The 27884-nt window shown below is 43.4% G+C and overlaps 1 protein-coding gene across 2 annotated transcripts in view; it reads left to right on the top strand.

Moving 5' to 3' along the window:
• The window catches only part of WSCD2 (WSC domain containing 2), a 799558-nt gene extending 772768 nt beyond the window's left edge, over nucleotides 1-26790 (top strand). For both annotated transcript variants that reach the window (XM_077292392.1, XM_077292385.1), the window contains one exon: nucleotides 24886-26790. In XM_077292392.1, coding sequence (XP_077148507.1) covers nucleotides 24886-25238 — 353 coding nt within the window. In that variant the 3' untranslated portion in view covers nucleotides 25239-26790. The remainder of the gene's footprint in view (nucleotides 1-24885) is intronic.
• Nucleotides 26791-27884: the final 1094 nt, after the last annotated feature.

Below are 27884 nucleotides of genomic sequence, written 5' to 3'. Positions count from 1 at the left end.
AGTCAACTGGCCTTGTACCTCAATGGACTGTCATCTTCCTATGCTTGTCATGTCATGTCTGTGTGCATGCCAAAAGTGGGGTAGTGGACCCTGGAAGCTCTGAAGTAACAGTTGCTTTTATCCCAGTGAGTCAGCAGAACAGTGAGACTCTGCAATGTGCAAAATCTTGAGGTATTTATCTGTGACTGTTCTACATGTTATCTGCCTGTTTTGTGGTTCAATAAAGTATGGCCACACTGTTTTACCCTCACTGTGTTGTCTCAGTAGTGTTATGTCCTCATTAAAGGGAGAGTGGGCATTCGGTGGGACGATCCCTGGTCCATGTGGTTTCGGCTAGTGGACCAAGGGTACCCGCCGACTCCCCATGTCTCCGCAGCCTAAAACAGGAAAGGTGTATCCTAATTTCATGTCAGATATTGAGAAAAACATACATATGTGTCTTTTTATATAGAGTAAGTAAACTTCTAGTTTCAACTGCATATACGTCTAATGTTAGAATATTATAGCATGGGAAGTGGGATAAAAAAAATTATTTAAAACAGTGTGCAGCTCACTTTACATAGTAACATAGTAACATAGTTAGTAAGGCCGAAAAAAGACATTTGTCCATCCAGTTCAGCCTATATTCCATCATAATAAATCCCCAGATCTACGTCCTTCTACAGAACCTAATAATTGTATGATACAATATTGTTCTGCTCCAGGAAGACATCCAGGCCTCTCTTGAACCCCTCGACTGAGTTTGCCATCACCACCTCCTCAGGCAAGCAATTCCAGATTCTCACTGCCCTAACAGAAAAGAATCGTCTTCTATGTTGGTGGAAAAACCTTCTCTCCTCCAGACGCAAAGAATGCCCCCTTGTGCCCGTCACCTTCCTTGGTATAAACAGATCCTCAGCGAGATATTTGTATTGTCCCCTTATATACTTATACATGGTTATTAGATCGCCCCTCAGTCATCTTTTTTCTAGACTAAATAATCCTAATTTCGCTAATCTATCTGGGTATTGTAGTTCTCCCATCCCCTTTATTAACTTTGTTGCCCTCCTTTGTACTCTCTCTAGTTCCATTATATCCTTCCTGAGCACCGGTGCCCAAAACTGGACACAGTACTCCATGTGCGGTCTAATTAGGGATTTGTACAGAGGCAGTATAATGCTCTCATCATGTGTATCCAGACCTCTTTTAATGCACCCCATGATCCTGTTTGCCTTGGCAGATGCTGCCTGGCACTGGCTGCTCCAGGTAAGTTTATCATTAACTAGGATCCCCAAGTCCTTCTCCTTGTCAGATTTACCCAGTGGTTTCCCGTTCAGTGTGTAATGGTGATATTGATTCCTTCTTCCCATGTGTATAACCTTACATTTATCATTGTTAAACCTCATCTGCCACCTTTCAGCCCAAGTTTCCAACTTATCCAGATCCATCTGTAGCAGAATACTATCTTCTCTTGTATTAACTGCTTTACATAGTTTTGTATCATCTGCAAATATCAATATTTTACTGTGTAAACCTTCTACCAGATCATTAATGAATATGTTGAAGAGAACAGGTCCCAATACAGACCCCTGCGGTACCCCACTGGTCACAGCGACCCAGTTAGAGACTATACCATTTATAACCACCCTCTGCTTTCTATCACTAAGCCAGTTACTAACCCATTTACACACATTTTCCCCCAGACCAAGCATTCTCATTTTGTGTACCAACCTCTTGTGCGGCACGGTATCAAACGCTTTGGAAAAATCGAGATATACCACGTCCAATGACTCACCGTGGTCCAGCCTATAGCTTACCTCTTCATAAAAACTGATTAGATTGGTTTGACAGGAGCAATTTCTCATAAACCCATGCTGATATGGAGTTAAACAGTTATTCTCATTGAGATAATCCAGAATAACATCCTTCAGAAACCCTTCAAATATTTTACCAACAGTAGAGGTTAGACTTACTGGCCTATAATTTCCAGGTTCACTTTTAGAGCCCTTTTTGAGTATTGGCACCACATTTGCTATGCGCCAGTCCTGTGGAACAGACCCCGTCGCTATAGAGTCCCTAAAAATAAGAAATAATGGTTTATCTATTACATTACTTAGTTCTCTTAGTACTCGTGGGTGTATGCCATCCGGACCCTTTGGTAAATAAGCATTTAATTAGGAAGATTTATCTTAATAAAAATTAAAACGTCGCCTCCCAAAATATAGGGATCTCACTTTCACTTTTATATCCCTATACTGTGTGGTCTGAATATTCCTATGTCTACACAGTACATTAAATGGTGTTCCTTGGCTGGCTCCTATTTTTTATACTGCATGTGATAGTCCCCCTGATTGGCTGTGCTGTGATCAGATTTCTGCAGGGCATTTTGCTGAAGCCCCTGCTGTAACCCCTGATGCCATTAGCCCCCTTACTAAAAATGCAGCAGGTGTAAAATGGTGCAGGGCATTTTTTTTGCCAATTCTTGCAAATTGAATCTCATGTTTGAATTCATGTGAAATGGTGGATTTTAGAAATTGAGTCATTCACGTTCCTCTGAGGGATGATCCGCTCATCTCTGTAATGTGACAATGTGAAGAAGGTACAGACATCAAGTGACATTAAAGCATTCCACATCTGTGATGGTGCATTGTCCTGCATGAAAATCATGTTTTTCTTCAACGATACCGACTTCTTCCTGTATCACTGCTTGAAGAAGTTGTCTTCCAGAAACTGGCAGTAGGTATGGGAGTTGATCTTCACTCCATCCTCAACCCAAAAAGGTCCCACAAGTTCATCTTTGATGATACCAGCCCATACCAGTACCCCACCTCCACCTTGCTGGCATCTGAGTCAGAGTGGAGCTCTCTGCCCTTTACTGATCCAGCCTCTGGCTCTTCCATCTGGCCCATCAAGAGTCACTCTCATTTCATCAGTCCATAAAACCTTTGAAAAGTCAGTCTTAAGATATTTCTTGGCCCAGTCTTGATGTTTTATCTTATGTTTCCTGATCAAAGGTGGTCGTTTTTCAGCCTTCCATACCTTGGCCATGTCCCTGAGTATTGCACACCTTGTGCTTTTTGTTACTCCAGTAACATTGCAGCTCTGAAATATGGCAAAACTGGTGGCAAATGGCATCTTGGCAGCTTCACGCTTGATTTTCCTCAATTCATGGGCAGTTATTTTGCGCCTTTTTTGCCCATCACGCTTCTTGCGACCCTGTTGGCTATTTTCCATGAAACGCTTGATTGTTCAGTGATCACGCTTCAAAAGTTTGGCAATTTCAAGACTGTTGCATCCCTCTGCAAGACATCTCACAATTTTGGACTTTTCAGAGCCCGTCAAATCTCTTTTCTAACCCATTTTGCCAAAGGAATGGAAGTTGCCAAATAATTAAACACCTTGTATAGGGTTTTGGTGTCATTAGAAAACACCCATCCTCATTACAGAGATGCACATCACCTGATTTACTTAATTGGTAGTTGGATCTCAAGCCTGAACAGCTTGGAGTAGGACAACATGTATAAAAAGTATCATGTGATCAAAATACAACTTGCCTAATAATTCTGCACACAGTGTAGTGAGGGCCCCAAGTGTAAATCATAATGACTAGGAGTCTTCAGAAAAGTGATTCTAGTTAAGCAAATCTACTGTTCAAACAAAAATCAGCACAAGCCACACTTCATGCCAAATTATGAGACATTTGCAAGTCGGGATAGTTCTTCCACAATATACTCTGTTAACAATTTTTTATGGACTTCATTTTTTGAAAGGTGTAGTGTTATTATGCATTCTGAAATGTGAAACAAATTTCTAAAAACTATTACTGAACATTTAGAAACTGACAATTGGCTACAATTTTGCTCATTAGAACTTAGAGAGCTCCAATTATGAAAGCCCATTATTTCTTCTGCACTTTTAAATTTCGCACTATGCGTTAGATCAGGAAATACTTTCTTGGCAGTAAACTCAATTTAAGCTGTTAGATTTCCAGAAGCAAAAAAAATCATGAAATCAATACAGGGAAAGTGTTTCTGTTGCTTACTAGTACAATGCTAGAATGTTTTTTTGCCTTTCCAGCCAATGTTTTGCATTGCATATGATGACCACAAGCTTCTGTCCAGCTCTTTGCTCAAGGAACCCTTATCTATGAATCCACAGATAAACAGTTCTTGTGATGGCAGTGCACAAAACAGCTTGTCACTTAAGGTACCGTCACATTTAGCGACGCTGCAGCGATCCAGACAACGATCCCGATTGCTGCAGCGTCGCTGTTTGGTCGCTGGAGAGCTGTCACACAGACAGCTCTCCAGCGACCAACAATGCCGAGGTCCCCGGGTAACCAGGGTAAACATCGGGTTACTAAGCGCAGGGCTGCGCTTAGTAACCCGATGTTTACCCTGGTTACCAGCGTAAAAGTAAAAAAAAAAAAACACTACATACTTACCTTCCGCTGTCTGTCCCCCGGCGTTCTGCTTCTCTGCACTGTGTAAGCACACAGCGGCCGGAAAGCAGAGCGGTGACATCACCGCTGTGCCCTGCTTTCCGGCTGGCACTTACACAGTGCAGAGAAGCAGCACGCCGGGGGACAGACAGCGGAAGGTAAGTATGTAGTGTTTTTTTTTTTTTACTTTTACGTTGGTAACCAAGGTAAATATCGGGTTACTAAGCGCCGCCCTGCGCTTAGTAACCCGATGTTTACCCTGGTTACCAGTGAAGACATCGCTGGATCGGTGTCACACACACCGATCCAGCGATGTCTGCGGGAGATCCAGCAACGAAATAAGGTGCTGGCCTCCTAGCTCCGACCAACGACATCACAGCAGGATCCAGATCGCTGCTGCGTGTCAAACACAATGATATCGCTATCCAGGACGCTGCAACGTCACGGATCGCTAGCGATATCGTTGTTAAGTTGTTCAGTGTGAAGGTACCTTTAGACCATTAATTGCAGTATTCAACTACCACTTGCTGGTCCTGTTCTGTGAGCATTTGTTGATGACTGCTTAGCTGATGAGTTATTGGTACTCTGAAGTTATGTTCACATGACGGTTTTTAGACATCAATAACCATCAATTCCACTTGGCACTGAAAGTCTGTGATGCTCGTGTCTAGGGTTGGTGTCCCATTTCAAATAACATAAGGAGACCGGCGCTCACATGGAAGTTTACGGAATTTAAGGATTTGTATTCCATGCTCTTCAGAAAACAGTTGTGACATCTGACAGTTGTTTTCTGAAGAGCATGGAATAAACATCTACACATTCTGAAAACTTACAAGTGCCCCTCTTTAATTTCTTATGTCTTTTAGACCGATGTACCCACATCGTTTTTGAAGCAAAAGACGCTTCAGGGTAACGCTGGCAGTGTTTCCAATGAAGCATCTTTTCTGACATTTTCCTGGCTGTCTTTAGCAGCACTTTTTTTTCAAAAACTTATAACATCTTGGCAGCTTCCGAGCCTCTACAAGCAGGGAGTGGTTAAAAGAAGTTACAAAAGATGGAACATATGCACAGCAAGCCATTTTGACATTGCTGTTCATATGATCATTATTTTTGGGATTTTTTTAAGACAATATCATAAATGTTGATACATGTATTTACATTGATACTTGTGGTTTAAATCCTTCTGGTGTTTAGGGTTAATTTTTTTTTCCACCACAGAAAAGAATCTTTACCTTGTCCCACCTAATAGCCCTAATAAATGGGCAGGTTTCAAACTTCCATTTGGCGAAATCTCCCAATTGACTTATTCTCTGTAGAGAACAGAAACATTAATCAGGCATTTCACAAATTACAGACGCTGACTCACATTGTCTGCTGCTAATGTCCTCTAACTTTTTCAGATATAAAAGCCTTTACATCTAGTACTGAGTTTCACAGCTCTAAGAGTTTTCCATGTCATTCTGTTTTTATGTACGATACATCTTGACTACTGAAAGTGAATAAATTCTCATATAGTGCACAAAAAGTATTACATTTAATAGATCCCAATTATACGAAAAATGGAAAAAAAGCCAGAATGTTCCTGTTTTATAAACCTTTTCTAAGGATTATATGCTTAAAGGGATGATCTAAACTTTGAACGTTATCTCCCATCCAGAAGATAGATGATAACTTTACTATAGTTGGAGGTTCTGACTTCTGTGGCTCCCACATATTCCAAGAACCGTGGCTCTGAAGAGTTGTGGCAGAATGAAGTAAAGGTTATTCATGTGCACTATGTAATGTGCTGCTGCACTGCAGTATAGTGCAACCTCCACCAGGGGATGCTGGTGAGGGAAGAGAGGTTGCACACACAGTGTAGCAACACTGAGCAGCAGCACAGGTGCCACAGGTAAGGAAAGAGTAGTCAGACAAGCTGAATCCAAAACTGTCAGGAGCCGAGGTACCAAAGATAGCAGCTAAACATGTAGTCAGGGACAAGCAAGAAGTCAGAGCCTACCAGGAACGTAGTAACCAAAATGTGAGACGTAAGACAAAGTCGGGGTACAAGCCAGAGTTGAAGTCAGTCAGGGAGCGTGGTATCAGAGACAGAAAGCAAAGGCCGAAGTCCAGAGATCAGGTTGAGTCATAAACGAGTATAGTCAGTCAGCAGCACAAGGATCACTAATACAGGTATACAGGTCAGGGGCTCAAGCCAGGAAGCATGAACTATAGCTGACACCAGCTCGCAGGCTGCAGAGGACTGAAATAGCCCAGCCAACTTCAAAATGAGGCAGAGGGGATTAACTCCCACATGACCAGTCCAGAGACAACACAGCTGAAAACAAACTCAGGACTGGATTATGAAACACTACTGCTTATTGAATTTGGAGAGGCGGAGATGGTCAAATGCATCTCTCAGCTGATCTTCAGTGCTTCTATTAGAATGAATGGAGAATTTACACAGCATGAAACATAGCCTTTATTAGTTTATCATTAAAAAAACTGACAAATATATAAGTAAAATTAAAATATACTCATTTGCTACCTATCCCCAAACCAGCATCCAATCAAAATAGAAGCGCTTATTGCAATAGTTTAACCCCTTTCTGACATCGGACGTACTATCCCGTCGAGGTGGGGTGGGCCCCCATGACCACGGACGGGATAGTACGTCCAGCGCGATCGGCGGCGCTCACGGGGGGAGCGCGGCCGATCGCGGCCGGGTGTCAGCTGCCTATCGCAGCTGACATCCGGCACTATGTGCCAGGAGCGGTCACGGACCGCTCCCGGCACATTGACCCCCGGCACACCACGATCAAACATGATCGCGATGTGCCGGCGGTGCAGGGAAGCATCGCGCAGGGAGGGGGCTCCCTGCAGGCTTCCCTGAGCCCCCCACAGCAACGCGATGCGATTGCGTTGCTGTGAGGGTCTTACCTCCCTGCCTGCTCCAGACCCGGATCCAAGATGGCCGCGGATCCGGGTCCTGCAGGGAGGGAGGTGGCTTCACAGAAGCCTGCTCAGAGCAGGCACTGTGAAGCAGCCTGCACTTCTCTCAGATCGGTGATCTGTCAGAGTGCTATGCAAACTGGCAGATCACCGATCTGTATTGTCCCCCCCGGGGCAAAGTAAAAAAGTTAAAAAAAATTTTTCCAAATGTGTAAAAAAAAAAAAAAAATATTCCAAAATAATGAAAAAAATATATATATATTATTCCCATAAATACATTTCTTTATCTAAATAATAAAAAAAAACAATAAAAGTACACATATTTAGTATCGCCGCATCCGTAACGACCCGACCTATAAAACTGGCCCACTAGTTAACCCCTTCAGTAAACACCGTAAGAAAAAAAAAAAAAACGAGGCAAAAAACAACGCTTTATTATCATACTGCCGAACAAAAAGTGGAATAACACGCGATAAAAAAGACAGATATAAATAACCATGGTACCGTTGAAAGCGTCATCTTGTCCCGCAAATAACGAGCTGCCACACAGCATGATCAGCAAAAAAATAAAAAAGTTATAGTCCTGAGAATAAAGCGATGCAAAAATAATTATTTTTTCCATAAAATAGTTTTTATCGTATAAAAGCGCCAAAACATAAAAAATAATATAAATGAGGTATCGCTGTAATCGTACTGACCCGACGAATAAAACTGCTTTATCAATTTTACCAAACGCGGAACGGTATAAACGCCTCCCCCAAAAGAAATTCATGAATAGCTGGTTTTTGGTCATTCTGCCTCACAAAAATCGGAATAAAAAGCGATCAAAAAATGTGACGTGCCCAAAAATGTTACCAATAAAAACGTCAACTCGTCCCGCAAAAAACAAGACCTCACATGACTCTGTGGACCAAAATATGGAAAATTTATAGCTCTCAAAATGTGGTAACGCAAAAAATATTTTTTGCAATAAAAAGCGTCTTTCAGTGTGTGACGGCTGCCAATCATAAAAATCCGCTAAAAAACTCACTATAAAAGTAAATCAAACCCCCCATCATCACCCCCTTAGTTAGGGAAAAATAAAAAAAATGTATTTATTTCCATTTTCCCATTAGGGCTAGGGTTAGGGTTAGGGTTGGGGCTAGGGTTAGGGCTAGGGTTAGGGCTAGGTCTAGGGTTAGGGCTAGGGTTAGGGCTAGGGCTAGGGTTGGGGCTAGGGTTAGGGCTAGGGTTAGGGCTAGGGTTAGGGCTAAGGTTAGGGCTAGGTCTAGGGTTAGGGCTAGGGTTAGGGTTAGGGTTGGGGCTAGGGTTAGGGCTAGGGTTAGGGCTAGGGTTAGGGCAAGGGTTGGGGCTAGGGTTAAGGCTACAGTTAGGGTTGGGGCTAAAGTTAGGGTTAGGGTTGGGGCTAAAGTTACGGTTAGGGTTTAGATTACATTTACGGTTGGGAATAGGGTTGGGATTAGGGTTAGGGGTGTGTCAGGGTTAGAGGTGTGGTTAGGGTTACTGTTGGGATTAGGGTTAGGGGTGTGTTTGGATTAGGGTTTCAGTTATAATTGGGGGTTTTCCACTGTTTCGGCACATCAGGGGCTCTCCAAACGCGACATGGCGTTCGATCTCAATTCCAGCCAATTCTGCGTTGAAAAAGTAAAACAGTGCTCCTTCCCTTCCGAGCTCTCCCGTGTGCCCAAACAGGGATTTACCCCAACATATGGGGTATCATCGTACTCAGGACAAATAGGACAACAACCTTTGGGGTCCAATTTCTCCTGTTACCCCTGGGAAAATACAAAACTGGGGGCTAAAAAATAATTTTTGTGGGGAAAAAAAAAAGATTTTTTATTTTCACGGCTCTGCGTTATAAACTGTAGTGAAACACTTGGGGGTTCAAAGTTCTTACAACACATCTAGATAAGTTCCTTGGGGGGTCTAGTTTCCAAAATGGGGTCACTTGTGCGGGGCTTCTACTGTTTAGGTACATTAGGGGCTCTGCAAACGCAATGTGACGCCTGCAGACCATTCCATCTAAGTCTGCATTCCAAATGGCGCTCCTTCCCTTCCGAGCCCTTCCATGCGTCCAAACGGTGGTTCCCCCCCACATATGGGGTATCAGCACACTCAGGACAAATTGGACAACAACGTTTGGGGTCCAATTTCTCCTGTTACCCTCGGGAAAATACAAAACTGGGGGCTAAAAAATAATTTTGGTGGGAAAAAATTTTTGTTTTATTTTTACGGCTCTGCATTATAAACTTCTGTGAAGCCCTTGGTGGGTCAAAGCGCTCACCACACATCTAGGTAAGTTCCTTAGGGGGTCTACTTTCCAACATGGTGTCACTTGTGGGGGGTTTCTACTGTTTAGGTACATTAGGGGCTCTGCAAACGCAATGTGACGCCTGCAGACCATTCCATCTAAGTCTGCATTCCAAATGGCGCTCCTTCCCTTCCGAGCCCTTCCATGCGTCCAAACGGTGGTTCCCCCCCACATATGGGGTATCAGCGCACTCAGGACAAATTGGACAACAACTTTTCGGGTCCAATTTCTCCTGCTACCCTCGGGAAAATACAAAACTGGGGGCTAAAAAAATAATTTTTGTGGGAAAAAATTTTTGTTTTATTTTTACGGCTCTGCATTATAAACTTCTGTGAAGCCCTTGGTGGGTCAAAGCGCTCACCACACATCTATATAGGTTCCTTAGGGGGTCTACTTTCCAAAATGGTGTCACTTGTGGGGGGTTTCAATGTTTAGGCACATCAGTGGCTCTCCAAACGCAACATGGCGTCCCATCTCAATTCCTGTCAATTTTGGATTGAAAAGTCAAACGGCGCTCCTTCCCTTCCGAGGTCTCCCATGCGCCCAAACAGTGGTTTACCCCCACATATGGGGTATCAGCGTACTCAGGACAAATTGTACAACAACATTTGGGGTCCAATTTCTTCTCTTACCCTTGGGAAAATAAAAAATTGGGGGTGAAAAATAATTTTTGTGAAAAAATATGATTTTTTATTTTTACGGTTCTGCATTATAAACTTCTGTGAAGCACTTGGTGGGTCAAAGTACTCACCACACCTCTAGATAAGTTCCTTAGGGGGTCTACTTTCCAAAATGGTGTCAATTGTGGGGGGTTTCAATGTTTAGGCACATCAGGGGCTCCCCAAACGCAACATGGCGTCCCATCTCAATTCCAGTCAATTTTGCATTGAAAAGTCAAATGGCGCTCCTTCGCTTCCGAGCTCTGTCATGCGCCCAAACAGTGGTTTACCCCCACATATGGGGTATCAGCGTACTCAGGACAAATTGTACAACAACTTTTGGGGTCCATTTTCTCCTGTTACCCTTGGTAAAATAAAACAAATTGGAGCTGAAGTAAATTTTTTGTGAAAAAAAGTTAAATGTTCATTTTTATTTAAACATTCCAAAAATTCCTGTGAAGCACCAGAAGGGTTAATAAACTTCTTGAATATGGTTTTGAGCACCTTGAGGGGTGCAGTTTTTAGAATGGTGTCACACTTGGGTATTTTCTATCATATAGACCCCTCAAAATGTCTTCAAATGAGATGTGGTCCCTAAAAAAAATGGTGTTGTAAAAATGAGAAATTGCTGGTCAACTTTTAACCCTTATAACTCCCTAACAAAAAAAAATTTTGGTTCCAAAATTGTGCTGATGTAAAGTAGACATGTGGGAAATGTTACTTATTAAGTATTTTGTGTGACATATCTCTGTGATTTAATTGCATAAAAATTCAAAGTTGGAAAATTGCGAAATTTTCAAAATTTTCACCAAATTTCCATTTTTTTCACAAATAAATGCAGGTACTATCACAGAATTTTTACCACTATCATGAAGTACAATATGTCACGAGAAAACATTGTCAGAATCACTGGGATCCGTTGAAGCGTTCCAGAGTTATAACCTCATAAAGGGACAGTGGTCAGAATTGTAAAAATTGGCCCGGTCATTAACGTGCAAACCACCCTTGGGGGTGAAGGGGTTAAACAAAACAGAGAGGTATCAGATAAGACACCAAATAGAGGGCGGTTTTACTCCAAAGTGGCCAAGTGGTGTAAAGGGAATGAATTACCCTATTTCTAGATTAATGTCTAATGTCATCCCTACCTAGCTGTGGAAGTTGGCATCCTGAATTGTGCAAATGGCACCCCTGCTCAACTTCGATTCCACTAGTGTCCCCTATTACACCCTATATGTATAGAGGCAATCCAAGCCACATGGCTAATGCAAAAACATGTAGTAATACTGTTAGGGCTAGCGGAACGCACTGAATAAATAGAGATGTTTTTATTGATATTCGTGCGTTCGCAGCCCGGGGTCCACCGTGCAGGAGTACCTGCTGCTAGCAAACTGCGGCACTATATGGCGGTATGGACTAACTCAGTTAATTCACCGAGTAGCCGTGAAAGCAAAGCACTGTGCCCTGTTAGACTTCACAGAGGCACAGGCTAACTGCCCAAACAGAGAGCAGTCAGTGGTCACGCATGCACACAAAACTCCTCGCCGGAGGTGCCAGCATTCTAGGGGCTTATTTCAGCCTGGTCCCTGAATACATACAAACACAAACTCCTCGCCGGAGGTGCCAGCATTCTAGGGGCTTATTTCAGCTGGGTCCCTGAACACACACTCACGTGACCACACTGGCGCAAAGCACATAACAAAGAACAATACTAGCGCATGGCCGTGTGGCCAATGGAGCCTTAAATAGTTGCAACACGTACAGGACCTTCCTAGAAGGACCAATGAGAGGCTGCCACAGAGCGTGAGCACCTACAGGACCTTCCTGAAGGACCAATGGCCTTAGCTGCAGTATCTGATCATGTGACCCTCGATCTCCACAGAGAGATCTTACTCTGGGCATACTCAGAATGAGAAAAGCAGGACTTAGTCCCAGAAGCATCTGCTCACCGCTGCCCAGCACTGACTTCAATGGCAGAAGCAGGAAAGGCAGCAGTAACTCTTTGTACAGAGTCAGACTAAGCGAGACGCCGGGACCGACATCTCCGCTGAGCAGGCTCCACTGCGGCAGGAGAAGAATGGGAGACTGCAGCGGAGATGGCCCAAGATTCCCCCTGTGCAGAGGAGGGAACTCGACCCCTAACATTACCCCCCTCCTAGGGCTCCCCTCCTTGGGCCTCGCTACGTTTGAAGGCAGCAATGAGCTGCGGAGCCCGAATGTGCTCAGCAGTCACCCAGGACCTATCCTCAGGACCGTAACCCTTCCAGTCCACCAAATAAAATTTTTTGCCACGAACCACCTTGCACCCCAAAATAGCGTTCACCTCGTAATCGTCCGTAGACGAACCTGATGTCCCGGCAGATGACTCAGAAAACCGGGACATGTATACGGGCTTAAGGAGGGACACATGAAAAGTGTCAGTGATACCTAGGCGTGGAGGAAGGGCTAGACGGTAGACCACAGGATTAACCTGTTCGAGGAACTTGAAGGGACCCAAGTAGCGAGGAGCAAACTTAGTGGACTCAACATGCAGCCTGATGTTACGAGCGGAGAGCCACACTAAGTCGCCAGGAGCAAAGGTCAGGGCAGGGCACCGATGTGCATCGGCGGAGGACCTCATTCTCTCCTTGGAGGCCCGGATGGCATCCTGAGTGTGGTCCCAAATGTCTCGTGCCTCCACTGCCCAGTCTGCCACCCTGGAGTCAGCAGAGGACACGGGCATAGGCACAGGAACCTGCGGATGCTGGCCGTAATTAAGGAGGAAAGGAGTCTGACTGGTGGAGTCGGCTACAGCGTTGTTAAGGGCAGACTCTGCCCATGGTAACAAGGATGCCCAGTCATCCTGCCTGGCAGAAACAAAATGTCGTAAATAAGTGACAAGAGTTTGATTGGCTCTCTCAACCAACCCATTCGTCTCGGGATGAAAAGCCGAGGAGAGATTTAACTCAATACTGAGTAGACGACAAAGCTCCCTCCAGAATCGAGACGCAAACTGGGGACCCTGGTCACTGACAATCTTTTCCGGCATACCGTGTAAGCGAAAGATATGCTTGATGAACAAGGCTGCCAGAGCCCGTGCAGAAGGTAGCCGTGGAAGAGGCACCAAAGTAACCATTTTGAAAAAATGATCGGTGATCACCCAGATGATGGTGCAACTACGAGACTTGGGTAAGCCCACCAAAAAGTCCATCCCAACCATCTCCCAGGGCCTGTCCGCCACCGGCAGTGGGTAAAGCAACCCAGCTGGCCGTTGCCAAGGGGACTTGTTCTTGGCGCAAGAGACACACGCCCGAACATAGTCTGCGACATCACGAGCCATATGCGGCCACCAGTACGTCCTCGCCAGTAACTCAGATGTCCTTTTGGAACCAAAATGTCCACCCACCCTGGACGAGTGTGCCCAAGAGAGAACCTCCGGTCGCAAACTGGATGGTACAAAACTCTTGCCCGGAGGCACAGACTCTAGCGAACCTGGGGCCACAGTTCTCAGACTCTCATGGGGACAATAAGCCGAGGCTCCTCTTCCTCCTCCACAGATGACACAACAGAGCGAGAGAGAGAGCGTCGGCACGAATGTCCTTCTCCCCAGAAAGAAAATGGAGTTCGAAATGAAACCGGGAGAAGAACAAGGACCATCTGGCCTGGCGAGAATTTAACCGCTGGGCTGTCTGCAGGTACACAAAATTTTTATGATCTGTGAAGACTTGGAAGGGAAAACGAGCTCCTTCCAAGAGATGTCTCCACTCCGAGAAAGCCAACTTCATGGCTAGCAACTCCCTGTCCCCGATGGAATAATTCCTCTCTGCTGGTGAGAAGGTCTTAGAAAAGAAGAAGCAAGGATGCTTCCGACCTTGAGCATCCTTTTGGAAGAGGACTGCTCCAGCACCAACAGATGAGGCATCCACCTCCATGATAAATGGCTTATCTACATCGGGGCGATGTAGGATGGGAGCGCTAGCGAACTGTGACTTTATGGAGTTAAAGGCCTTGGAGACCTCATCAGACCACAATTTGGGATTTGCCCCCTTCTTGGTGAGGGCAACCAAGGGAGCTACCAAAGGTGAGAAGTGCGGAATGAACTAGCGATAATAATTAATGAACCCCATAAAGCGCTGCACCGCTTTAAGAGAATGGGGTTCCTGCCAGTCCATCACAGCCTGTAGTTTGGCAGGATCCATAGCCAATCCCTGGGCGGAGATGATATAGCCTAGGAAAGGTAAGGACTCCTGCTCAAACATACACTTCTCCAACTTGGCATAGAGGGAGTTTGCCTGTAGGAGGTCGAAGACTTTGCAAACATCTCTCCGGTGGGAGTCAATATCTGGAGAGTAGATGAGAATATCATCCAGATAGACTATGACCGAGGTGGTGAGCATATCCCGGAAGATGTCGTTCACAAAGTCTTGGAAAACGGCTGGGGCATTACAGAGCCCAAAGGGCATCACCAGATATTCATAGTGCCCATCCCTGGTGTTAAAAGCCGTCTTCCATTCATCCCCCTCACGGATGCGAATCAGGTTGTAAGCACCCCGCAGATCTAGTTTAGTAAACACCCTTGCTCCCCGAAGCCTATCGAAGAGCTCAGATATCAAGGGCAAAGGATACTTATTCTTAACGGTGATGGCGTTAAGACCCCTGTAGTCTATGCATGGACGCAGTTCCCCATTCTTCTTCTGCACAAAGAAGAACCCAGCCCCAGCAGGTGACACTGACTTCCTGATGAACCCTCTTGCCAGATTCTCTTGAATGTACTGAAACATTGCCTCCATCTCCGGGAGAGATAACGGATAAACTCGACCCTGGGGAGTCTCAGCACCAGGCAAGAGATCAATAGGACAGTCATAGGGGCGATGGGGCGGAAGGGTCTCCACAGCCTTTTTGGAGAACACATCTGCATAAGACCAATATTGCTTGGGGAGAGAGGTTAGATCTGCGGGTACCTCAGTAGTCGCAACCTGAACGCACTCCCTCTGACACCTACCCCCACAAGATTCACCCCATCCAAGAATTCTGCCTGAGGACCACTCGATATGAGGAGTGTGGAACCGTAGCCAAGGTATCCCCAACAGGACCTCATCAATTCCCTCAGGAATGACGAGCAGAGATATAATCTCCTGATGGGATGGCGACATGGACAGAGTAAGAGGGATGGTCTGGTGTGTTATCTGTGAGGGCAGTGTCGACCCATTCACCACTCGTACCGTTACTGGTTGAGCTAGCATAACCAGGGGTATTGCGTGACTTTGGGCAAAGGCAGAAGACTTAAAATTGCCCTCCACCCCAGAATCCACACAGAGCTCTACCGAGTGGGTGGATGAGCCTATAATAATTGTCTCCTTAAAGGACAATTTGGAAGCAAACGTCGCCGTGTCTAGTGTACCTCCACCTACTACCACTAGACGCTGACATTTTCTCGACTGCTGGGGACATCTAGTGGCAAGATGTCCTGACTGCTGGCAAACATGACAGACCTTGAGTGCACAAGCGGTCCGGGACTTAGATCCCGCTCTTGACACTTCCATGGCCTCATGTGACTCAGGAATCAGGACCGGAGATTCCAGAGGTTTGGCGAAGGTGGGAGCCATCCGAAACCTCTGCCTACACTGGGCTCGCTCTAACCTCCGCTCGTTAAAACGGAGGTCAATTCGAGTAGAGACAGTTATTAACTCCTCCAGTATGGCAGGAATCTCCGTAGTGGCCTGAGCGTCCTAAACGTGATCAGCCAGGCCCCTCCAAAATATGGGGATAAGGGCTATATCCAACTACTCCAACTCAGAAGCTAAAGTACGAAAGCGGATGGCAAAATGGCTGACCAAGGACTCACCCTGAGTTAATGCCAGCAGTTGGAGCGCCGTGTCATGGGTGACTTGAGGTCCTAAAAAGACCTGTTTCAGAGTGCTCAGGAATAGCAGAGCACTCTGCACCACATGATCGCCATGCTCCCACAGCGGCGTAGCCCATTCCAACGCCCTGTCCGACAAGAGAGACACGATAAATCCCACCTTAGCCCGCTCTGTGGGAAAACGTGCAGCCAGGAGCTCGAGGTAAATAGAGCACTGACTCATGAATCCCCTACAAGATTTGCTATTTCCAGAAAATTTTTCTGGCAGCGGGAGGCGAGATAATGTCGGAACAGGGGTGGCAGTGGACAAGGTTGTTGCAGCCACGCTAGCAGCCTGTACAGCAACTGCGGTAACATCCACAGCTGAGGTTGAGCTCTCGAGAGCCGCCAACCTACCCTCCAGCTGCTGGATATACCGCAAGGATTGCTGAATATCCGCCATTTACTAGCCAGACCCTGGCTCTAGTATTCTGTTAGGGCTAGCGGAATGCACTGAGTAAATAGAGATGTTTTTATTGATATTGGTGCGTTCGCAGCGGTATGGACTAACTCAGTTAATTCACCGAGTAGCCATGAAAGCAAAGCACTGTGCCCTGTTAGACTTCACAGAGGCACAGGCTAACTGCCCAAACAGAGAGCAGTCAGTGGTCATGCATGCACACAAAACTCGCCGGAGGTACCAGCATTCTAGGGGCTTATTTCAGCCAGGTCCCTGATTACATACAAACACAAACTCCTCGCCGGAAGTGCCAGCATTCTAGGGGCTTATTATAGCCAGGTCCCTGAATACATACAAACACAAACTCCTCGCCGGAGGTGCCAGCATTCTAGGGGCTTATTTCAGCTGGTTCCCTGAACACACACTCACGTGACCACACTGGCGCAAAGCACATAACAAAGAACAATACTAGCGTATGGCCGTGCGGCCATGCGAGCCTTAAATAGTTGCAGCACATACAGGACCTTCCTAGAAGGACCAATGAGAGGCTGCTACAGAGCGTGAGCACCTACAGGACCTTCCTGAAGGACCATTGGCCTTAGCTGCAGTATCTGATCATGTGACCCTCGATCTCCACAGAGAGATCTTACTCTGGGCATACTCAGAACGAGAAAAGCAGGACTTAGTCCCAGAAGTGTCTGCTCGCCACTGCCCAGCACTGACTTCAATGGCAGAAGCAGGAAAGGCAGCAGTAACTCTTTGTACAGAGTCAGACTGAGCGAGACGCCGGGACCGATGTCTCCACTGAGCAGGCTCCACTGTGGCAGGAGAAGAATGAGAGACCGCAGCAGAGATGGCCCGAGATTCCCCCTGTGCAGAGGAGGGAACTTGACCCCTAACAAAATACCGGCCTAGACAGTTGTCCAAAATCACATGTAAAGGCCCAAAAAAAGAGATGTCAGAGAGACCCTATGGGGTATGCCAGTCCTTATCCACAATGTGCAAAAAACACAAAGTCTCTTGTCCCTGCATTTACCATTCCCCTCTTCAACTCCTGACTCAGCTGCTTCCTCCTCCCCCTGACAGAGACATTTGCAGTCACTCTTGAGTCGTGCGCTGAAAATTGAATTCCTGTTTCTACATAGAGCTGAGAAGGATTCACCTAGTCAGATTTTAATCACATGATATCATAGACCTAAAGAAAAACAAAATAGTTAACTGGGTAGAAAGGCAAAATGATCAATTGTAAGTACATAATGCTATATAATATGATGATTTAAATATATTAAAAGGATAAAAACTTTGATGTGAGTCCTTCTTTAACCCCTTAATGACCACCGATATGCATTAAAATGGCAGCCGCTAAGGGGCCTTATTAACTAATTTTAAACGGCGGCCGGGAATAAGACTGTACCACCTCCAGAGTTGGAAAATATCCTGGGTCTCGGCTACTGGGGGTACTTGAGACCCTGGAGAACATTATCAGGGCCTGTCCCCGATCACAAAAAAGAAAAGTGTGCCCATTGCTACAATGATTTCACTCTCTTCTGATATGATATGCATTTCTGAGGAGAGAGAAATGATGCCCCATCCCCAGTCCCTCCTGACCCATCCCCTGGCCTTCCGCATCATCTTCCTGAAAAAAAGGAAGTTTCTCTCATGCAATGCGCCGCTGAGATCTGACAGCCAATAGCCGGCAACAATAGGAAATTTTTCTTATTTGTTCCTTTATACCCTATCATAGTGATCAAAATAAAAAAAATAATAAATCAAATCCCCCTTTGTCACCCCCTTAGTTAGATAAATATTATAAAATCTTTTTCTTTTTACATTCTTTGCAGTTGGAGTCAGGATTAAGGTTAGGCCGGGGTCACACTTGCGAGTGCAATGTGAGAAACTCACGTGAGTCTCTCGCTTCAATACCCAGCACTGCCACCAACACTCTGGACCACAGCGTTCAGCTGCATAGAAATACATGCAGCCACACACTCCGGTCCTGAGTGCTGTGGCAGTGCCGGGTATTGAGGCAAGACACTCACGCGAGTTTGCATTGGTTGCTTGGGTATGCACAGAGTAACGCTGATCCCCACCTTTTTTGGGCTGTCTAACACACATGAAACATGGAGGGCAGAGACTTGAGCATGTTAATAATGCATCCACGATACTCTGTGCATAACCGTGTACCCGATGCAAACTGGAGTAACGAGCACTTGCCTCAACACTAATGAGGACATTTTCAAAATGACTAGCTAATGTTATCAAATTCTGTGTCATACCTGTGGGTTGAAAATGCTCATTATACCCTTGTATAAAATCCTTGAGGGGTCTAGTTTCCAAAATAATGTCACTTGTGGGGGTTTCCACAGGCAATCTAATCATCGAGTTATGGCAGTGTCTAGTCTCGAATAAAGACTATTGAAGCATGCCAAAAGTTAAAAAAAGTTTTAAAAATATAAAAAAATAAAATATAAAAGTTCAAATCACCCCCTATTCACCCCATTAAAAATAAAACAATAAAAAAAGTCAAACATACATATTTGTTATCGCCGCATTCAGAATCACCCAATCTATCAATTGAAAAAAAGGATTAACCTGATTGCTACACGGCATAGCAAGAAAAAATATCAAAATGCCAGAATTATGTTTTTTTGGTCAACTCAGCATTACATTAATATGCAATAAAAAGATCAAAAGATCGTGTCTGCACCAAAATGGTATTATTAAAAATATCAGCTCGGCACACAAAAAATAAGCCCTCACCCAACCCAAGATCACGAAAAATGGAGATGCTACGAGTATTGGAAAATGGTGCAATTTTTTTTTAACAAAGTTTGGAATTTTTTTTCACCACTTAGATACAAAAGAACCTATACATGTCTCTGAACTCATAATGACCTTGAGAATCATAATGGCAGGTCAATTTTAGAATTTAGTAAACATAGTAAAAAGTGAAAACAAGAAACAACTGTGGGATTGCACTATTTTTGCAATTTCACCGCACTTGGAATATTTTTTACTGTTTTTTCCAGTATATAATATGTTAAAACCAATGGTGTCGTTCAAAAGTACAACTCATCCCACAAGAAACAGCCCTCACATGGCCATATTGACCAAAAACTAAAAAAGATATGGCTCTGGAAACTAGGGGAGCAAAAAACAAAAAAGCAAAAAACAAAAATACCTCTGGTCATGAAGGGATTAAGGTCAAAATTGGCTAAGGGGTTACATTTTAAAAGGGCAGTTTCTCTGTCAGTAACTCAGACTGCATTTACAGCTGTTTGCAAAAGTCATCCCCCTGAAAATTTCTGGTGCAACCAATTATCTTCATAAGTCACATGCTTAATGAAAGGAAGTCCAACTTTTTGCAATCTATGTGTCCTATGGACTGTTAGTATGTTCGCACCTTTTCTGAAAGGCCACAGAGGCTGCAACACCATTAAGCAAGATGCATCACTAACTAAACAACACCATGAAGACAAAGATCTTCAAACAAGTCAGGGACTCTGATAATACCCTGGAGCATCATCAAATCCATTATCATCTAGAGGAAAGAACATGGTACTACAACATGCCAAGAGGGCCCCCCACCAAAACTCTCAGCCTGAACGAGGAGGGCATTAATCACAGAGGCAGAAAGGCAACACAGAGACCAAAGGTAACCTTGAACAAGCTGCAGAGTTCCCAAGAAGAGCCTGGAGTATCTGTCCGTACAACCACAATAAGCCATGCACTCCATATAGGTGGCTTTTATGGAAAAATGGGCAGAAAAAAGCTTTTACTTACACTAAAATAATTAAGACTCATTTTGAGTTTGCCAAAAGACATGTGGGAGACTCACCAAATGTTATGTCTGGCACCAAAACCAGTAGAGCTCATCATTCCAAAAACATCATCCCCACATTGAAACATGGTGTTGGCAGCATAATGCAGTGAGGATGTTTTTCGGCAGCAGGAACAGAGACAATGGTCCGAGTCAAGGGGAAGATGGATCATGCAAAATACAGGGATATTCTTAAACAAAACCTACACTCACCGGCCACTTTATTAGGTACACCATGCTAGTAACGGGTTGGACCCCTTTTGCCTTCAGAACTGCCTCAATTCTTTGTGGCATAGATTCAACAAGGTGCTGGAAGCATTCCTCAGAGATTTTGGTCCATATTGACATGATGGCATCACACAGTTGCCGCAGATTTGTCGGCTGCACATCCCAAAGATGCTCCATACAAGGCAGGATGGATCCATGCTTTCATGTTGTTTACGCCAAATTCTGACCCTACCATCCGAATGTCGCAGCAGAAATCGAGACTCATCAGACCAAGCAACGTTTTTCCAATCTTCTACTGTCCAATTTCGATGAGCTTGTGCAAATTGTAGCCTCAGTTTCCTGTTCTTAGCTGAAAGGAGTGGTACCCAGTGTGGTCTTCTGCTGCTGTAGCCCATCTGCCTCAAAGTTCGATGCACTGTGCGTTCAGAGATGCTCTTAGGCCTACCTTGGTTGTAACGGGTGGCGATTTGAGTCACTGTTGCCTTTCTATCAGCTCGAACCAGTCTGCCCATTCTCCTCTGACCTCTGGCATCAACAAGGCATTTCCGCCCACAGAACTGCCGCTCACTGGATTTTTTTTCTTTTTCGGGCCATTCTCTGTAAACCCTAGAGATGGTTGTGCGTGAAAATCCCAGTAGATCAGCAGTTTCTGAAATACTCAGACCAGCCCTTCTGGCACCAACAACCATGCCACGTTCAAAGGCACTCAAATCACCTTTCTTCCCCATACTGATGCTCGGTTTGAACTGCAGGAGATTGTCTTGACCATGTCTACATGCCTAAATGCACTGAGTTGCCGCCATGTGATTGGCTGATTAGAAATTAAGTGTTAACAAGAAGTTGGACAGGTGTACCTAATAAAGTGGCCAGTGAGTGTATTTCAGTCTGTTACTGATTTGAGACTGGGGTGGAGATACACCTTCCAACACGTCAATGACCAAAAGCATACTGCTAAAGCCAGACTCGAGTGGTTTAATTGGAATTGTTTAAATGTTTTAGAGTGGCCTAATTAAATCCAAGACCTTAATCTGATTGAGAATCTGTGCTCAGACTTGAGGATTGCTTTCACCAGAGAAAACTATCTAACTTGAAGGAGCTGGAACAGTTTTGCCTTGAGGAATGGTCAAAAATCTCAGTGGCAAAATGTGGAAAGCTCATAGAAACTTATCCAAAGTGATTTGCAGCAGTACTAACTTTAGGGAGATGATTAGTTATGCACACTGTAGTTTTCAGTTATTTTGATGTTTTTTGCTTAACCTCCCCCCCCCCCACACACAATTTTCACAGCTGTAGGCATACTCTATACATGAACTGAAGCAAACTCTTAAAAAAAACAGTGAAATTCCAGGTTGTGAGGTAGCAAAACAAGAAAAATGCCAAGAAGGATGATTACTTCAACAAGCCACTGTACATAAGCATGCTGTGTCAATAAATATCATCATGTAGGAAACAGCAGAAACACACCAAAATATTTGTGTCCATTGTATTATTCAAGGGGTTGTCCGGTCCAAATCAATAAGTCTGCAGTCACTCTGTGTACCTTCAGTTCAATGCGGAGTCAAAATCTCTGCTCCCAGTATATATTAATGTCTGCAGTGCTGACTTCATGTTGATATCAACAGCAAAGACTACAGGCTGAACCTAGTGAGGGAGAGTAAAGCGTAATTTTTTTTAAACAAAATGCAGCTATGAGGAAGAAAACAAAAACACTTTAGGCTATGAAATAAACCTCTTCGTAGAGACAATGGGTCAATAATTTTTTGCTCTTCATGTATATATGGGGTTTCAGAAACTGGAAAACCATTTTTACAAGAATGCCAGTGTATAAAGAATGGGGAGATAGAACTACAATATGTGTACACTACTTTAATAAAGGAACCTTAAGTGGAATGTGTCACCTTTTTTCACTAATGATGTAAGTATATGAAAAAGTGTACTTTTATTTAAAAAAAACCCAAATATTTGTTATAATTTTTTTCTAAATTTAACTATGTATATAATAGTTGTGTGAACAGTAGCGTTCCGGTGAGAAGCACTATTTCACAATTATCCTGGCCACACATACCTATATGCCATTTATATTACAATGCAGTCACAAATTAAAGACTATATTCTCCCAATCCTTTTGCACACAGTCAGAAGGGTCAGTATAATGCTAAAGGGAGCAGTGCAGAAAATTAAAAGAAGCCAAAGCACCAGAACCAAAGGTTTTTCATAAAAATATTGAACTTTATTCCATATTAGTTAAAACAGGAAGACAAAGCAGGCGATATTTTTGGCATTTTTTTGTCCAGCCTAAAAAAAATTGTTGTTGGCTCTTGGGCAGAGTGTATAGTAGTCTTCAGATGGAAACTATCATATTGTAATAATTAGCGACGGGTGAGAGTGCTCGGCACTGCTCGATATTAGATTGAGTATCGAGCAGTACCAAGTATCGCGCAGTCGCGCAGTGCTCAAGTGCTTGGGTTCCTGCAAGAAGCTTATTTGAACTATCTGAGCCATGCTCCACACTGAAGCTGGGAAGTCCCCTGCTGAGAGCGCAGAGACTCCTCTGTCAGCCAGATTCTTTGTGAGTTGAAGAACTGCAGGGATGTGTTCACTTTCTTGTACCATGAGAATATAATTTGAATCTTCTGTGATTTTTTTCTGGGGTCCCCATAAATTCACCAAGATAGGCTAAGCAAACAGCTGTGAGCTGTTATTAATAGCCTGGCAACCTTATAAGATATTGTCCCTTGTCCAAGATTATTAACATCAGCCATCAGCTGTCTGCTTTCCCTCTACTGGTTATGAAAATTGCAGCAAAGCACACACCCTTTTTTTATTCTTTATTAGTGTTGAGCGATACCTTCCGATATTCGAAAGTATCAGTATCGGATTGGATCGGCCGATACCGGCAAAATATCGGATCTCGCCGATACCGATACCCGATACCAATACAAGTCAATGGGACACAAATATCGGAAGGTATCCTGGATGGTTCCCAGGGTCTGAAGGAGAGGAAACTCTCCTCCAGGCCCTGGGATCCATATTCATGTAAAAAATAAAGAATAAAAATAAAAAATATGGATATACTCACCCCTCTGGCGGACCCTGAAACTTAGCGATGTAACCGGCAGCCTCCGTTCCTAAGAATGCAGAGTGAAGGACCTTCGATGACGTCGCGGCTTGTGATTGGTTGCGTGACCGCTCACGCGACCAATCACAAGCCGCAACATCATCTCAGGTCCTACACTCACTGCATTCTTAGGAACGGAGGCTCCCGGTTACACCGCTAAGGTCCAGGGTCCGCCGGAGGGGTGAGTATATCCATATTTTTTATTTTTGTTCTTTATTTTTTACATGAATATGGATCCCAGGGCCTGAAGGAGAGTCTCCTCTCCTCCAGACCCTGGGAACCATACACTGGGAATTTCCGATTCCGATTTCCGATATCACAAAAATATCGGAACTCGGTATCGGAATTCCGATACAGCAAATATCGGACGATACCCGATACTTGCGGTATCGGAATGCTCAACACTATTCTTTATTTTACACAAGAGTGACACAGCTGCTGCTGAATACATCTTCCATCATTGTTGCCTGGTCGCGCTGATCTCAGGGAGACAAAGTGACAATGATGAGACCTGCATTCAGCTGCCGGTGCCTGGGATCATCGCAAACCGAACTGCTGGTACTTTTGTCCTTGTGTCTGGTACTTGTCACAAGGACACACTGACACTGATGTGAAACAGGGACAGCAAACGGACGCAGGGTTCTCACATATGTACATATGAATGCTACATGAAAACGGACCATGGATCTCACCAATACTGTTTTTTCCTATACAGGAATCAACAGAACATGTGAAGGAGGCTTAAAACCCAGTATAACAGAAATAGAACATGTTAACTCACACAGAAGTCTTTTTCAAGCATGTTGTTTGACTATTATTATGGATTAACAAAAAGCTTTAGTTGACCATTGTACAACAGGTTGGATGCAGTTGCCTCTTATTTGCTCCATGCTTTATTGCATATACTATAAGATTTGGTTGAAATTATTGCAATTACAAGTTGGTTCGATATTAAATATAAGGGACGTATTACATTTTCCCATCGGTTGTATGAAAGCTGCGTAGCATTCTATTTAAATATGTACAAACAATATTTTATTACAATGCATGTTTAACTTTGCCATACATATACCTAAATTATTTTTATTAGCAACTAATATGTTTTTCTTTTCTATTTCAGAGTGGCCTGAATTTGTAAGTAACTATGCACCTTGGTGGGCAACACATACACTAGACTGGCTAAAGTATGGGAAAAATGTGCTGGTTGTAAATTTTGAAGACCTTAAAGAAGATTTATTCTTTCAACTCAAAAGAATGATTAACCTTCTTGGACTCCCAGTCTTAGCGGACAGACTCCTGTGTGTTGAAGGACAAAAGGATGGAAACTTCAAGCGCTCTGGCCTCAGAAAGTTGGAGTATGACCCATACACTGCAGACATGAGAAAAATGATTAGTAATTACATTAGGACAGTAGATTCTGCTCTGAAGCTAAGAAATCTCAGTGGTGTTCCAGAAGACTACTACCCAAGATGATGACACTGACCGATCAAGAAAATATCTGGGATAAAGGATCCCAGCTGATGGCTACTTCCACCCAGTGGGTGGCTTGAAGACTTTTGCTGCTAATTATTGTTAACATTTCTTATTTGCATGAAATATGAACATCAAACAGTGCTTCAAATATTAGCAAGAAGGTTAGACATGTCCGATTAGACTATATTCAGTTATTTTCTCTCAATGCAGATTTTCTTTATGAATTTAAGTACATATTGATTAAAAAAGTTGGCAATTTCATAACATACAACTAGAAAGTCATCAAATATTTTTTCTTAGCATCTGGCAATTTCTGCTGTTATTAAAAGTAGCTTGAGAAGTCCATTGTCCTAAAGAATGACTGCCCAGTTGAGCCTAGTTTTGATTAATTAGTGCCTATGAATCACAGACCAAACCCAACAGATTGTTACACATACAGTATACATAACTAAGGGTGGGGAAATCCACACCTTTGTCTTGCTGAATGACTAATATGTGCACAATCCTGATCATTATCCCTAACAAGCTTTATATATGTTTGGGGATTTTGGAGATAGATAAAAAAAATGAAAATGATGGTACCCTGCTGCATGGGCCATTTCCTGCACAGCCGGGTGGTCTAAAGCACTGCTGTGCATTGGAAAAACATTAAAGGGGATGCAGTTCCAGCTCTGTATTCCCTTTCATTCCTGGATCAGTGAGTGTCTAAGTTGGTAGATGGGCACTGATTATGAAGAGAGGATCCATTCTACAAATATGCCATCACTGTATGAAATAGAAAATACTTTTAGCTCCAGTTTACATAGCAGTATAAGATATAATATTCCCCAAACATGAGACAATGCAAAATCTATAGTTTAATAAGAAAATACACGTTATACTATGATCAGTTTAATCTGTTCCTCTTTTCCGCTATAAAACACATACATCACCCAATTCTGCTATTTTAGAGAGGCGCTGTCAGCTCTTGTGGCATGTCTGTCTAGAAAAATAATTGTACTCATGAAATATCAGTAATTTCGTATGTTTTCTGGCAGAGTCATACCATGTGGAGACAAATGGAGCTGTAGCTACTAGTGGTTAAATTATTAATACATTTCCAGGAGGAATAACAGATGAGTAGTCCAATATTGTGTCCCTAGGTAATGCAATTATTTACTAAAACAGATATGTCAGAAAAGCTGACAGTTTTTTATATCATTACAATCAGACTATACTGGTTATTCCAGCCCTAAAAATACCAAAGGAAAAAAGAAGTAATTGATATAAATTATTTAAGTACCAAACTGAAATTTCCAGCTTAGATTATAGTGGGAAACTGTAGTGAGAAATGGTTAGACTGGTTTTGTGGCACAATGGCTATGATTCATTCTTTTACGATGATAGATTTCTTGCAACGTGTAGGGATTACTATGATGTCATGATTGGCTACTAATTACACACATTTTACATAGATAAATGGCATTAGAAAGGTTTAAAGCATTTTGCAAGGTTTGAAAAAAATTATGAATTAAGGCTAAAAATTGCAAACTAATAAACTTTCTAGTATACATGTACCATTCCTGTTGCTCCTATGTGCTGATGTGACATCCATAGCAATGACACCCCAAAGATGTGTGATGAATCACTCTTTATAGCGATGATTTTCTATTCTGGCTTGTGCTCAAAGACTGGAGATGCAAACATCCATCAGTTGGGAATAATGTACATTCAGTAAGGTAAGTACTATATATTGTTATTCTCAATTTAAAGCCACAATGTATTGATTTTTAATCCCTACATACCTTTTAATCTACAAGCCACACATTATAGATCACTTTTAAAACAATATTGGGAAAAATTGTTATTTTCCCATTGTCTTTTCTCGCTTAGAAATTATTCACTAATTAGAGATATTAGCTAAATAACAGCTCAGATGTGTCCAGGTCTCTTTTTAACTGTGCTAGGTACGACCAGTGGGGGACTTATCCTTTTATGGAGCTCTGAAATAAAGGTTTCCGCTACTTTCCGTTGAACCTAGCCCTGGTTATAAGGATAATTTGGTAACATATATCCGGCACTTCTTTATTTCCATCTGGCAATTAAAGAAACCTGGCTGGAAGTTGAAGGAGGAACTAATCTCATTGTGTACAGTGGGATCATTCTGACCAGTGAGGTGTCTTACTTTGAATCAGAAGGGGCAGGCACAGTGGCCTGATCAGTTTGCAACAGCTTGAAGCAGGTGTGGTGGTCTGATCACGTTTCATGTAACGTTGGGATCCAGCCAACAACCAGTGCCTCGGGGTCAATGGTAAAAAAAAGCCTTATGGCAAAATATGCATTTTTGCATCAGTTTTACCATAAGTTTTGATCCGTTATGTTGCATCAGTATGAAAAAACTGAGTCTGATTTTTGTGAATGTATGTGAACCCAGCCCAAGGTTTTACCTTTAGCTTCTTTTTCAGCACATCATTTAAAAGTGTCTGGGAGAGAGAAGAGCAATATGGACTAAGTAAGTTGTATATATTCAATTATATACAAGTATATACAAGTATATAATAATTATTATTCTCATGTCTGTTCATAAGAGTTTGAAAGCCAGGGCTCACATTTGTATTGCATTGCCCCAAAATTCTATTTAAATAAGCTTGACCCCAAGCCAATGAG

This window comes from Ranitomeya variabilis, chromosome 1 (genome assembly GCF_051348905.1).
Source record: "Ranitomeya variabilis isolate aRanVar5 chromosome 1, aRanVar5.hap1, whole genome shotgun sequence".
Lineage (NCBI taxonomy): Eukaryota > Metazoa > Chordata > Amphibia > Anura > Dendrobatidae > Ranitomeya > Ranitomeya variabilis.
The sequence above is the reverse complement of the archived record's forward strand: the minus strand, read 5'-3'. Positions and strand labels throughout refer to the sequence as shown.